Genomic DNA, 14073 nt, shown 5'->3' on the forward strand with positions numbered 1-14073 from the left:
ATATTGCTAAAACTCCAAGAGAAAGGGATAGCTACAGAAACTTCATTGTTGATTCCCCTACCCCCAGATCTGCTACCAATGTTTTAGCTTCGAGATCCTTTCAGATCTGAGATACTTGGAGACAGCTGTATCAGAGATATGGCTGGGGTGGAAGATAATCAGATCTTCAGATGAAACTTGCATCCAGAGGTCCTGATCCCAGAAGCCAGATTAGGGAAGGAGTGACCAAAGGAAGAGGAGAAGGATCAAAGCTCAAGGGTCCAACAGGAGTCAGAGCAGGGAAAACCCCCAGCTGAATGTGGGTCCTCATCATCCTATCCATGTCTGCTTCAGAAAAGCTTCTAGTAGAAAGGACTGATCTTATGGACAAGGAGGTGGACGGGGGCTGTAGACTAGCAATGCACTGGCCTTTCTTTAGGAAGGGTGATAATAATTTAGGATATACTGGCTCCAGGAAAAACTTCGGCTCTAGCAAAGGTGGAGTACAGGATCTGATCACTGTTGGATCTGGCAGAGATGTTGGATCCAACGGTCTAGGAAGATTAGGAGCCACAGCTGAAGATGCAACCAAAGAGGAGAATTGGTCCAAAGAATGCTCCTTAGCCTCTTTAACTTTCTGTTTGGATATTTCACCACTTTTTTCCATTTTATGTCTGTCCAAACTCTTTTTGGCAGATAGAAAGCTCCAGAAGAAGAAAGATGTCAGGATGAGTCTCCCAGGCAGCTTTGAGAAGTCTCTTGAAAACTAACTTTTTCCGATGTTCAACAACAGTCTTCTGGCCAAATGCAATGCAATAAGGCAGTCTTCGATGAGATGCACCAATAGTACACACATTTTGAATGAGCACCTGAATTAAGGATCTTGTGGCCACAGGCCACACATTTTTTTAAAATGCAAGGGTTTCTCCATCCTGTAGAGAAAAAGTACACATTACCATGAATAAAAAACAGAAAGGATCACAAGAACAACATCAAAAAGCCAAGGCAAAACAGGGACACATGACAAGAAAAAGGGTGCAGTGGCATTACCAGAAATATTTTTTTTTTGTAAATAGGTTAGGGGGAAGACTACAATAGGAAGGAAATATTGTAGACAAGTGTTAATAAAAAAGAATGTCTCTCTCTCTCTCTCTCTCTATATATATATATATATATATATATATATATATATATATATATATGGGTTCACTTTATAACATCGAAATACTGAAATGTCGAATTTCAGTATCTCAAAGTTATAAAGTCGAATGTTATAAATAGCGAACGTTCATAATCGCGAATTTGACGTATGTCGAAAATATGTCGAATTTGCGGTTATGAAGTTGTGCTATGTAATGTCCGTGTTTGTGTTTTGTTGGTGCGCGGTGCCGTGTTTGGATGTAGGTGTTATGTCAGGTAAGTGAGTGTTTTGTAAGGGTTTTGAGTGGGAGTTAGAGCGTGTGTGAGGGATTGGAGAATGTGCGTGTGTGAGTGAGCTTTTGTGTTGTGTTTGTGCGATCTCGGAGTTAGTATATATAAGTAGGGAGGGTGTGGGGGGCACAGCCCCCCACATGGGGGTGCAGGGGTGCTTGCCCCCCTGCTTATGTGTGTGTGAGTTGTGTATGTGTGTTGTTTTTTTGTTTATGTTGTGATGTGGGTGTTGTGTTGTATGTTTAGTGTAGTGTGTGCGGTGTTTTCGGTTATGTGGTTTCGCGGTTTTTGTTTGTCGGTGTTTTGTGGATTCGGTTTTATAGTCCCGAGATACTGAAATTCGATATTTCAGCATTTCGAGGTTATAAAGTGAATCCATATATATACATATATATATATATATATATATATATATATATATATATATATAAATAGATAGATAGATAAATATAGATATAGACATATATATAGATATAGATATTGATATAAATATAGATATAAACAAGAGAAAGCACTTAGCTGAAGAGAGCCGGAGCAAAGGGGACCACATCTGTTGAACTAGCAGCAAATGAGATCTGTGGAAATGTTAGGGACAGGAGGTAATTATGGGTAAGAGGAGGAGCCTGAGCTATGAATCAAAAGTCTACAGTGGTCAAAGTCAGATCCAAGGTCGTATCCAAAGCCCATACATTCAGGAACAGATGGACGAGACAACATCATATCTCAGGTTCATGATTACTGGCATCTGGATAAAGACTGTGCAAAGATAAGTGAGTCATCTAAATCAGGGAATATGTGGATGCCATTTGGTCTGCAATAAGCTATGACTGGGGCTAGACATTTCATGAACACCCTTAAAACTGTAGATAATCCAAAGGGTAATGAAGAAAACTGATACTGGGACCAAGAAGCAGAGAACCTAAGCTACTCTGTTGGAGTACAGGGATAAAGGCCCTGATTATGGACCAGGTGACCCAGGTTTATATAGGAACTTGGGCAACTGAGAAAACAGCAGAGAGTAATGGGCACTCCCATTATGAGGGATGTTGCCCTCAGACATAGGTGAAGAACGTGGCAGTAGGAAAGGGTATGGGCAGAACATATAAAAACAGTCCCCATGGATGGAAGCATAGATGGTCCAGCCCCCAGGATGCCTTTAGAATCCATGATGGACCCCCTCCCAAAAAAAAAAAAAGAACAGAGAACCAAAGAAATGTCCTGAAGCCTGTGGCTATGGGAGTATGATTATAAGCATCTTTTAAGTCCAGTATTACCATATTACTCAAGGGGAGAATGAGGGGCAACAGGTTCTGCAAGGTCAACATTTTGAATTTTGGTATGTTCACATACAACTTTAGGAATGAAAGATCTAGTACTGGTCTGTAAGAGACCTCTTTCTTCAGTACCAAAAATATCCTAAAATAAAAACCCTTGCCCTTTGACTTACATGTACTGCTTCTATGACTCATTGAGTGTGTAAACAATGAAGAAACTGAGAAAAATATTCTGTTTGGTTTGGATGCTAGGGAGAAATTCTCTTGAAAGGAAGCATTTATATCTAGTGCCATTTGTAATTCTCCTGCACTACGTTTAACACCTGACAGTCTCAGACTGTCAAAGGGTAATGTTCTAGCCCAGCTTTTGGGACAGGTTTGTAGAAATATTGGCTGGAGGGAGGGAAGAAAGACTGCTAGCATAGGCATTCTGTACTGTTGGTCTGTTCCTTTTTCCTGAAAGGACCACTGTTTCTTATATTTGTTTGACTCCAGCCATTACTTTTTAGCTTCTTGTTTGCATGAATATGACTGGTTTTGCTTAATTGTCTTTTTAGTGAAAGAGAGAGGCCTAAATGTTTTGTATTGCAGGACATGAAAAATCTTAGAAGCTCCCTTTATCAATTTCCCCCTTTCATCAAATTAAGAACCTGGATAACAGCAGAGCCAAACAACACCTCTTTGTTTAAAGCAGAATCTAAAATTTCAGACTTTGCATCAACAAACATTTAGTTGGCTACCTTGGCACATCTCCTCAAAACTGTAGCAGTGGCTCTAGACACAGCATCAGCACAATCATACACACTCTTCAAAACATGTTTAGATACCTGAGTAAGGGTAGAAATAATAGATTTAAAAAGGGAGCTAACTTCTGCAGGAAGAGTAGCAGAAACATCTCTGACTGTCCATATAACTTAGAATAAACTTCCACATGCACACCTGATCATTAAGAATTATGAAAGCTAAAGAGGAAGAAAACATTCCCTTATCAAAATGGTGCAATACTTTGCCTTCTTTGCCCCCACAAAAAAAGTTATTATTAAGAAGTAGTCTACTGCCAGGTGGTGAGAGAATAAGTTTTGCTGCTTGATCAGAGTTAGGATAAAAGAAAATCAGTATTGCAAGGTTATATGTTATAATTTGCCTGCCTTTCTAGGGACTGACAGTTGGGAATCAGGTTTATTACAGGCTACATTTAACACATCCTCCAATTCTGGGAGAGTGGGTGGAATGGGTGAAAAATGAGGTACATCTATTTGTAAAAACACTTCAATTTGTCCTCATTCATTCTGGCAATGGTCTGATTAAAAAAATTCTTCCACAATAGGTTGAGAGATACACATTTCCTCTGAATCTGAGATTTGGGCTTGGGAATATGGAAGAAAAGAAGCCCTATCTTAATTAATATCAGAATCATCAGACCCAATGTCCTCAGGAATTTCTTTATTAAATCTGCACCCAGGTAAAGGGTGCTGAATACCAGTATCTACAGTCTGTAACAAATGTCTGGGTAAGGTAAGAAAATAATTTGTTTTAACAAACATTTCTTCAGAAGAACTATGTTTAACCTTTTTTTTTCTTTACAAGTACAACAATGACCAGTTTGGAGATGGGATATCTGCCCAGTCTAGTGGTCTCTTCTCTCAGTTACATCAAGAAGCATCTCCAGGACTGTCTCTGTTACCCAGAAAGGATAGTTCTCCAATGCATGGATCGGTCACCAGAACAGCTGAAGAGAACAAGTCTGACCCCCCCCCCCCCTCGGTTTATGACGGCTGAAAGGACTGCACTAGAGGAAGCTGCAGAGGTAAGTGAGTGGTCTGAGGAAAAATACATGACCACTGCAGATTCACCCACCATCAGCTAAGATGTAGACTGAGCCCTCAAAATTGGCAAGGGGTCTTTAGTCATTTGTTTTATTTTCTATGTACTGAGGGAGAAGAATCAGTAGGACCAAAGTAAGTATCCATACCGTAGCCGAGGAGGAGGTAGGCCTCAAAGTGTTGCTGGAGCAAGTTGGTCAGAAGGTAAGTAGTCAGTCACAAAGTGTTAAATAGCAGCACACAAACAGCCACTCTATGTTTCCCAGTCCCTTCACAAGTAAATTCAAAATAGCACAAAAATATCCCAGAAAAACAGACATTATTAAATGTGGAAGCAGACTGACAAAAAAAATGCCACATAAGATATCACCAAGTATACATAAGCACTACACATCTACTACACATTCCTAACCATTAGTAACATTGCTCCCAATTAAACTTTTAGTCATAAAATTCAAAGTTTATGCAAGCAGTGCATATTTCTCCACAAAAAATAGTTCTCAAACAGTATAATTCGCTAAATACTAAAAACAGGTCCCTGACTGGAAACGTCTGATTTTGTGAAAAAAATACCAGGTTTTTAAAAGAGAAATATTATATTACTTTAATATATATATATTTTTTTTTTCTTAAAGGACAATAGTTTCTGTATTGAAGAGTTCCTCTCTGGGTTCTTATCTGCCAGATATGAAGCTTGCTCTTGTAAGCCTTAATGCTGCTTCTTTTCAAGGTGTCAAGAAAATACTGAAGAAAGATTCACTTTGACTGCTAATTTCCCTCCTTGTAGCTGGTCAATCAGTAGAGTGAATGTGTGGGAGGGAGCAAAAGCATTGTGAAGCTGGCCGATTGTTGTATCCTGGGCAGGATACAATCCATATAGCTTAAAGACTAATGCAGCAGTGGAAAATATGAACATTATAAGTTCCTCACCTTCTTCTAATGTATGTGCAGTACAGATATGCTTAATGAATTTCATTAAATTTCATCTTTATAATGACTAAAATATAAACAGTGAAACTGGTCTATAAAATCAAAACTAAAAACTCAGTATGGTTACTTAGTTCCTGAAGATTTCAGAATTCTACAAATTCCTACTTGGCTGAAGAAACAGCACAACATATTTGTCATGCAGTCAACAGTGGAAGTTATTTATGATTCAGATTATGCTAATTTTGGGTGTATGAAAGGGTATTTAGCACAAGATATCACAAACGATGAAGTTTTGTAAACAGACTGAGTTTCATTGGTGTTAGCTAAACATAAGGTACAGTATCAGGTTTCAGGCAAAGGTTTAATACACAGCTTCCATATCTCGTTCATTGGCCGTAGAAAACCTATTCATCTATGAACATCATAAATATAAACATACATAGAGTGTATTCAAGGCCTTTTAATGGGTTGAACCAATCCCACAAGAGGGTTTAGCACATGCCAGTGGAAAATAATGGTCCTCAATAGCACAACAGTATGAAATACTTGTGTATCTGTGGATATAAACAAAGAGGAAGGCCATTACCTGTAGCAAGTATGAATGGTAAAATACCACAGATTAATCCATATGTTATAATACTACATAATCTTAACATATTTACCATTTATCTCTTCCTCAAACTAGGAAAAGGCTTCTGTTCCATCACAGTGGTATAATGATTAGATAAACAGCTAGCTTCAATAAGACACTAAAGCTAGATCCCCAGAAATAGCACCAAACAATAACAATACACACTAACTGCTGATAACAGGAAGGCTTACTTTGGCTATGAGCCTGACTGTCTGAGCCATCCTGATGAATAACTCTAATATTGCAAAGTTGCATTTTTCTCTTGTTCTACTTAATTAATAAATATATTTTGTCTTCTGAAGATTCTAATGTATTCACTACTGTGGTTCAGGCTAAAGGTTCAGAAGTCCTTTTTTTGTTCAGAAAAGATAACAGATACCTCCCCTTCACTTTAGTTATACTGAATGCTTTAAATCCAGTAAATCCAGAATATATATTTCAGACTGCAATGGCGAAAAAGATTAAACAAGCAAGTTCAGATTTAAACACACCATGCAGGTACTTACAAATATGCAGAACAGCTAGAGAGGGCATACTGTACCTTATATACCTGTAAGGAACACACACCTGACAAAAAGCAATCTTCACATCCAGGGTAGGTTCGTTGCAGTAGTACAAGAAGTGGCGGCTCAAAAATACCTGCAAAAACGAAAGCAAAATATTTTTTTCACTTACAGGTGTTATAGCTACATATGTGCATTAGAACTAAATGCCATATTTTTCACAACTGTGTTATGAAACTGAAGCACTATGGAAACACACAGCCTTCTGTTTATCAAAACTTTAGACATATTATTTTCCAGTAAATATTCAGAAGCTGTTTGTTGCTCTTGCACTTGCTGTCAACCCCCCCCCCCCACCCACACACACACACACACACACACCTCACTAAAGAAATATGTTCACAGTGTGAGAAAATAAAACAAAATCAGATGGCTGGAATACCAGATGAGACTATGCCTAAATCCTGAATTTACCCACTGGTCAGTGCTTTAAAACGCGATTCATTCAGAAAAATCCACACAAGTGCACACAAACTATTTCGGTAAAGATACTGAAAGAAGTGTGAGTGGAGAGACTGGGCAATTGTAATATAGCTTTCTCTGTGTTTCACATGCAGTAGTATATAAATCAGCTTTAAAAAAAATGGTGGTTTTCAAATCAAGGAACATGTCTCCACATTCCTTCACACACTCACACACACACACACACACACACACACCCCTTCTGATTTCAGAATGAACCTATGTTAGATTGTGCACATTATTTCAGAAATCTAAAAAAATGGGCAGAAAGCAGAAGTACGTACTGCTCCTAACTACAGCAGTGTCATTTCCTAGAAATAATTAGCAGGACATCAAGTTCAAATATGGCTAATGCAGGGTTTAACCACGGCTGGTATGGTTTTGTTCTCATGTCCTAAGAAAGCAGAAATGGATAAGCCTATATTACCCACTCATGAACATGATATACTGCTATTATACAATAACATTACTTAGAAATCCTTTGCCTTTTTAAGTAATACTACCACATGATATAACAAACATCGTTAGCATTTTGTCTGTTATCACCTATGCAGGCCTGTGGAAGTTTTGTCTAATGATGTACTGAGCATACATACACCTGTTAATGCTTCCTCAGTACATCAGCTTGTTGCTATCACTTAAGGTAGATGTTTTTTGTTACAGTTTTAAAAGTATAACTCAGATTTATATCAGAATTCATTTATTCTTTATTCTCTGGTAACCTGCTTAATCCAATAAAGGGAAACAGGGAAACCAGACCCCATCCCAGCATTTAGTTTGCACAAGTGCAGTTGAGAAGAAATACATGGGATTAATATTTGATAGTTCAAGCTGTTAGTGATACAGATAACAGAAAAAAAAACTCATCCAGAATGTTTATAACATGGTAAGTGTTATAATGTGAAGATCACTGTGAGATCACATTGGTAGCTGATTTTTCCATGGGTAATGCAGGATTTATTAAGTGCATGCTTATTGTTTTGTTGAATTGACAGTTGTGTTTTTTTTTAATATGTATAAAGCAGCTCTTGGTCTAGAATTCTGATTATACTGGCAATCACTTTGTGTCTCTGAAGCATTCCCTCTCCACAATAGTATCCCATTTCTTTTGACACTAGATTGCCAGTTCCCCAATAACAAAGCAGTTTCATCCTCCACTCCTACCTCATTTTTTTAACAAACCATACATCCTGTTATCAATATTTTGAGGTATGCAATTCATATCTGCTGTTACCTAAAATACATTTGGAAATGTATTTTTCAGAAATGTAAAAAAATGATGCACTGTTCTTAATCAGCACATACCATGATTTATGTCCGGCTTTAGCATGCTGACATTTCCCACCCTAGCTTTACTTCTGCTGACAGCCATCTATAAAATCACAAGCCCTGTCTAAAACAACATGAAATACTGAGTGCTTATTGGTAGCATGTTCTCAAATATGTCTGTAGCTTATGATACCTTCAATCATGTGTCTTCTCAATAAACAAGAGTCAATGAACTCTGGTACCAACATTATGTCCTGGTTCTCTAGCTAACTAAGTTAACACAACATTTCAGGTGACCACAGACAACACATTACTGAACAAAGGAGAACATACTAGTGGTATTCTAAAGGAATCAGTTCTGAGATCCATAATGATTTTTGTCTTCCATAATAACCTGTAACCCTTCCTTAATCAGACCTCACAATGTATACAGCTGATATCCTTTTCCTAAACTCTAATAAAATTATGCCCAGTTAATAAAGTAAACTTTAGGCCAATTTTAACTCCTCATGGCAGTGCAGTGGATAACATAAAATCAACGTATAATCAATGGTAAAAAATGGTGCTTATCATCTTGCATTTGCAACCAAATAAATATTATCAAGTTTTCCATGCCATTCTAAAATGTTCACTTAAGAATGTGTTTAACCAAATAATGCCTAAACTCAAGGAGCAAATTCCTTTATTGAAACCAAACACAAAGAAATCACTTGAGAAAATACTTTACCAATTAAAGCAGCTACAAAATGTTCAATCTTCTGTCAAGATGTAAGAAATGCTTTGCGAAGAAGTATAAACCTAACTACTCAAGACACATTAGATGGTTAAGCCATGGTAGAGGGCAAATTATTATTCTAGGGATAAAAATTCAAAGGGGGGATATTCCAGGGTGACTCTTTGTCACAGCTGCTCTTCTGTCTTGCCCTTAGCCCACTAAGCTGTTTACTTAACAGATTAGGTCATGGCTACAATTTGGCTCCCAGAAAACAACAAAGTGCAATGACTTCTCATCTTCTTTTTGTGGATAATTTAAAACTATATATTTTGTCTGATGAGGAACTATAAGCACAACTACAAGTGGTCAAAACTTTCTCAGATGATAATGGAATGCCATTTGGTCTTGATAAATGTGGAAAAGCAATCTTTAAAGCAGGAAAGCTGCAGTACCAAGAACATATCAATCTGGGATAGGAATGTGATATAAAGGAACTTGAGCAAGAGGGAGTGTATAAATATTTGCGAATTGATGAAGGATCAGCAATAAAGCATGAGCAAATGTGAATAAAACTTAGTAAGGAATATTTTAGAAGACTAAATTAATACTTAAAACAGATGTGACATTTAGGAACAAAGTCCAGTCTTCTTTAGCAATACTGGTGTTTGACCAAAATCATATAAATTATAAGTTCATCACTGAGTTGTAAACTGTTCTACTTATTTACATTAAAATGTTTGGGCAATAAGTGTTTCAATTAATTATACTTTAATCTTATTTGGAATCCCTTACTCACTCTTAAATACTGCTCCTGACTTTTGTTTTGCAAAAAAAGCAATAGTATTGACAATAATAATAACAAAAGTAATAATAATAATAATAATAATAATAATAAGAAGAAGAAGAAGAAGAAGAAGAAGAAGAATACATTTAGTCTTGAAATTAAAATTAGCTGCTACATTCCTGAACAAATCTGCAAAAAATGGAGGAATTGTAAATTCTGACAAAGCTACCAAATTTATGTAGCCATATTTGTCAAACAGGTAGAGGACACTGACTTTCTAAAACATTTTGTCACAGATTTTGTCCCTGACATTTTTATCTAGTGTGGTGAACTGGAATGGAATCAATTACTTTCTTAAAAATCATATAGTGAAAGTTTTGAAACATGAAGAGAACAAATCTAAGATTACTTCCCTGCTTAGTTTAACAGAAGCATATCGATGTCAATCGAGAATGGATACCAAACCAAAAGTACACAAAAGTCAAGCAGCAACTGAATGTGCCAAAAAACAAAAGAAAACAATGTAAGAAGATGGATCAGATGAGAAGGTAAGAAATATAGAAAACCCATAAATACATACAAGTAAAGAAAACTTCTCAACTAGCCTCATGTCAATCAGGATCTGATGCAGGAATGGTTACGAAGAGGTGAATTTAAACCAAAAGGTTAGTGGGCTAAGTACACATTGGTTTACAAAGTCCAGTGAGCATGTGAGAGAAACACACAAATTTCGGTTTTGCAAAACAAAATTGGAAAAAGTCACACATGGAGGTGTTACATGTGTAAATTGTGAAAATAGTCTATATGTTGTCTGCACATTGAGTCTGGAGATACGGAATTTCATTCAGTTTTTTCACTTGTGTGATTTCTGAATGACAATAAAGTTTACTTTTGACGTTGAAGTAGCTGAGAAGCATTGGAAATGTTAGCCACAAAATATTATTGAAAACTATGAAGTTTATATAACATGGGATCGCCCATTACCAACAGTTCAAAAAACAGATGCAAGAAAACCAGATATAGTAGTCCATAAAAAGAAGACAAAAGTAGCATTGATAGGTGAAATTGCTATACCCAGTGACTACAGTGCGTTACGTACAGATATAAAGTCATAAGATACCAGGATTTGCAGGCAGAAAAGACGGCAATGTGCAAGAAGGATACCCAGACAGTTCCAATACTAGTAGGAGCAATGGGCCTTATAAAAAAGTAACAATTTTACTTAGCTATGGTACCAATACATGTAACTCCATATGAAGTGCAAAAGGAGTCAATACTTTAATCATACTTTGACTTAGGAATGGGGTCCATTCCCAAAATGGTATTAGAAACCCAAAAGACTTGGAGAAATTAAAAAAGGGATAAGACTTGGTTCTCCTTTGCCTATATATGCACCACATCAGTGTGGAATTGTCTGTAACAACTTGAAGTAATCCTGGGGACCAAAGGTAATTCTGAGATTTGAATGTATTGATAAGGGCAAGCATATCTTTTATATTTATGTGCGTGTGTCTTTTTTTGTCTCAAATATCTTGCAATTTTATCTCCCATGACACTGCTACCCATGCAAATTCTGAGGCATCTGTGGTGACTGTCTGTTTTGGAGCAGAAAGAGAGAAGGGAAGAAATTGATTCAGGGATATTTGTTGTTTCTACATGGTGATTTCTATTCTCTTATCATCTCACAAATCCCAGAACTGGAATTTAAAAAGCTAATGGGTGCCTGTGCTGAGACCAAGGACACTTCAGATACCATTGTAGTGCTTTGTAAAGATATATATAGAGGACCAGGTTTCTGCTTCTACAGTGCTTTTACAGTCCAACCCTTTCCAAAATGCATAAATGAAGCCAGTGCTCTGACAGAATTGTGGAATCTTGCCAGAGGTGTAGAATCCTGAGACACAGTGACCAATGTTTGAGTGGAAAACCACTGGAATAGATGTAAATATAGATCTATTGTTTCCTGTAGAAGATCTAGCTGACATCCCAGGAACACAATCCTGTGTGATGGTGTCAAAAAAGATTGTTGAATGTTCACTTGTTTAGGGATCTCTCACCTAAGTAAGGGATTTCTCACACTTTGAAAAAGACTCTGCAAAGATAAGCAAGTCATCTAAATATGAAAAAATATGGATACCCTGTAGACTGCAATGTTCTGTAACAGTTTGTGAACACACCTGGAGTAGTGGACAGCCCAATGGGTAAGACAGAGAACTGAGAATGTGATCCTGGCACATCAAACCTTAACAAAAATGTGAAGTCCGGTTGTATAAGAATGTGATCATAAGCATCTTTTAAATCTCAGGTTGCCAAAAATCTCAAATGAGAAAGAAGTGTTAAGAGGTTGTGAAGCTAAAGCATTTTTGAATTTGGGCACTATCACAGACTGGTTTAGGAAAGAAAAGTCTAGAACTGCAAGTTCTGAGAATGCCAGTCATACCATTTCATAGTATTTTTGCGGGTCTCAGAAAACTTAGTATTTTCCCACTGAAAATACTGTCCGATTCTGGAACTATTCACAGAGAAAGAAAATCCTTGACAGGGAGATTCAGAAAACATGCTCTCTTATGAGTCTAAATCAGAAGTTTGAGGCAAAAAAAAACTGCATCAGTCCCATCATATTCTTCTCTAGATTCAATTTCTTGAATCTCTTCAGGAAAAGATGAATCCTTTTTTCCTTTACCAGCAACCACCTGATAAAAATGGTTATATAAGACCCTGAGCCAGACATAACGAACTATTCCTGCCCAGTGAAACTGGACAAGGGGAAGATATAGGATTATTTTTTTGTTTCTTTATGACAGAAAAGTAGGGCAAACATTATTGTTAATGGCAGCAACAGCTTTTCCAGGGCACAACATTCTGGTTAAGCAGGAGCACCTTTTTTCTCCTTCCCCCAACACAGACAAAATTAGCTCCCCTTGCTGACTGAGTGGAACCCAACAGCTATAGAAGATGTGGCTTACCCCAACTACATATTGGCTGTATGGGCAACAGCAGAGGGATCTGGGGGAAACAGGTGAGTGGTCTGAGGAAGCAGCTCTGCCCAAAGCAGAGTCACCCACCTGTGGATGAGGCAAATGACCAGCCTGCTGTGGTGGTAAAGGCTGTTTAAACTTTTTATTTTTATTTTTGTGGCTGAAAAGAGGGTCATCCATGGGACCAGAGGTTTGTTCCATGGTCTAGATGAAAATGTGCCTCTTTTCCAGGGGAAACTAAGCAACACAAGCCAGTAAAAATTCAAAAGTAGTATAAAGTCACATTTCCCAATTAAAAAAAAAAAAACACTCTAATACACTTTGCCAGCCCCAAGAAATAATTTAAACATAATTTATCCACAGAAAAATGGTTTTAGAATATTTAAACCATCTTTTAAACTGTCAAACACAAACATGCACTCCCGTTTAAAAGTACAACAAAGTATGTGACAATCAATAAAAACACTTATTACATGCTTAAAGCATACCTTCGTACACAGGAAAGTGTAAAGTAAAACATTAAAAATAATATATAGAACATTTTTCACAAAGGGAACTTATGTGCCCAGCAATGGAACAGCACAAGCCAGTCATCTATCTTCTGAAGCCCAGAGAAGAGCACTCTTTTGCATCAGGAAAGCTCTGAAGGGCTTGAGGCCGAAACCTGTCTTTTTATTCAGCTCAGGTCAAGCTGACTAATGGTTTGTGCACGTGGAAGTTCTCCTGAAGCTTTGGAAGCTGTCCAGCTGTCATATCCTATGCAGGATATAACCCATATAGCACAGGCTAGAGCAGCAGTGCTCAGTTTGAAGAATACCTGCTAATAGCACACCTAAATGTTACTTCTGAGAGACAGGTAGGAACTGGCATACCTCCCAGAAAGAAAACTGCAACAGAGCTACTCAGAAATCTGTTTTATTGAAAACTATGTATAACACAAAAATATATAATAATGCTACTTAGATTGCCAAATTATTAATCTGATTAATCTCCCAGACCTAGGATGCAGATAAAGAAAGGTGAGGGATGGTTAGGTAGATAGGTGGCAATAGACTGTAATACTGGCATAAACAAATATTACTCATCAGAGAGAACCAGTGAGCATAGTATGTACTGTTGATAACAATGCCAAAAGTATACAGCAGAGATTAAACTTCACTGGTACAAATTGAATGGATTGTGGAAAGGAAGGAAGCAACTGGAAGAGAAAAGTAGAAACACACCACCTGGGCAG

The 14073-nt window shown here is 37.3% G+C and overlaps 1 protein-coding gene across 6 annotated transcripts in view; it reads right to left on the reverse strand.

The window, feature by feature from the left end:
- The window catches only part of MAPK10 (mitogen-activated protein kinase 10), a 2349270-nt gene that overhangs the window by 1574210 nt on the left and 760987 nt on the right, over window positions 1-14073 (reverse strand). For all 6 annotated transcript variants that reach the window (XM_044059145.1, XM_044059143.1, XM_044059144.1 and 3 more), the window contains exon 2: window positions 6636-6707. In XM_044059145.1, the coding sequence (XP_043915080.1) occupies window positions 6636-6707 (72 nt within the window). The remainder of the gene's footprint in view (window positions 1-6635; window positions 6708-14073) is intronic.

The sequence above is a fragment of the Protopterus annectens genome, chromosome 17.part0 (assembly GCF_019279795.1).
Source record: "Protopterus annectens isolate FY-2018-M chromosome 17.part0, PAN1.0, whole genome shotgun sequence".
Classification (NCBI taxonomy): domain Eukaryota; kingdom Metazoa; phylum Chordata; order Ceratodontiformes; family Protopteridae; genus Protopterus; species Protopterus annectens.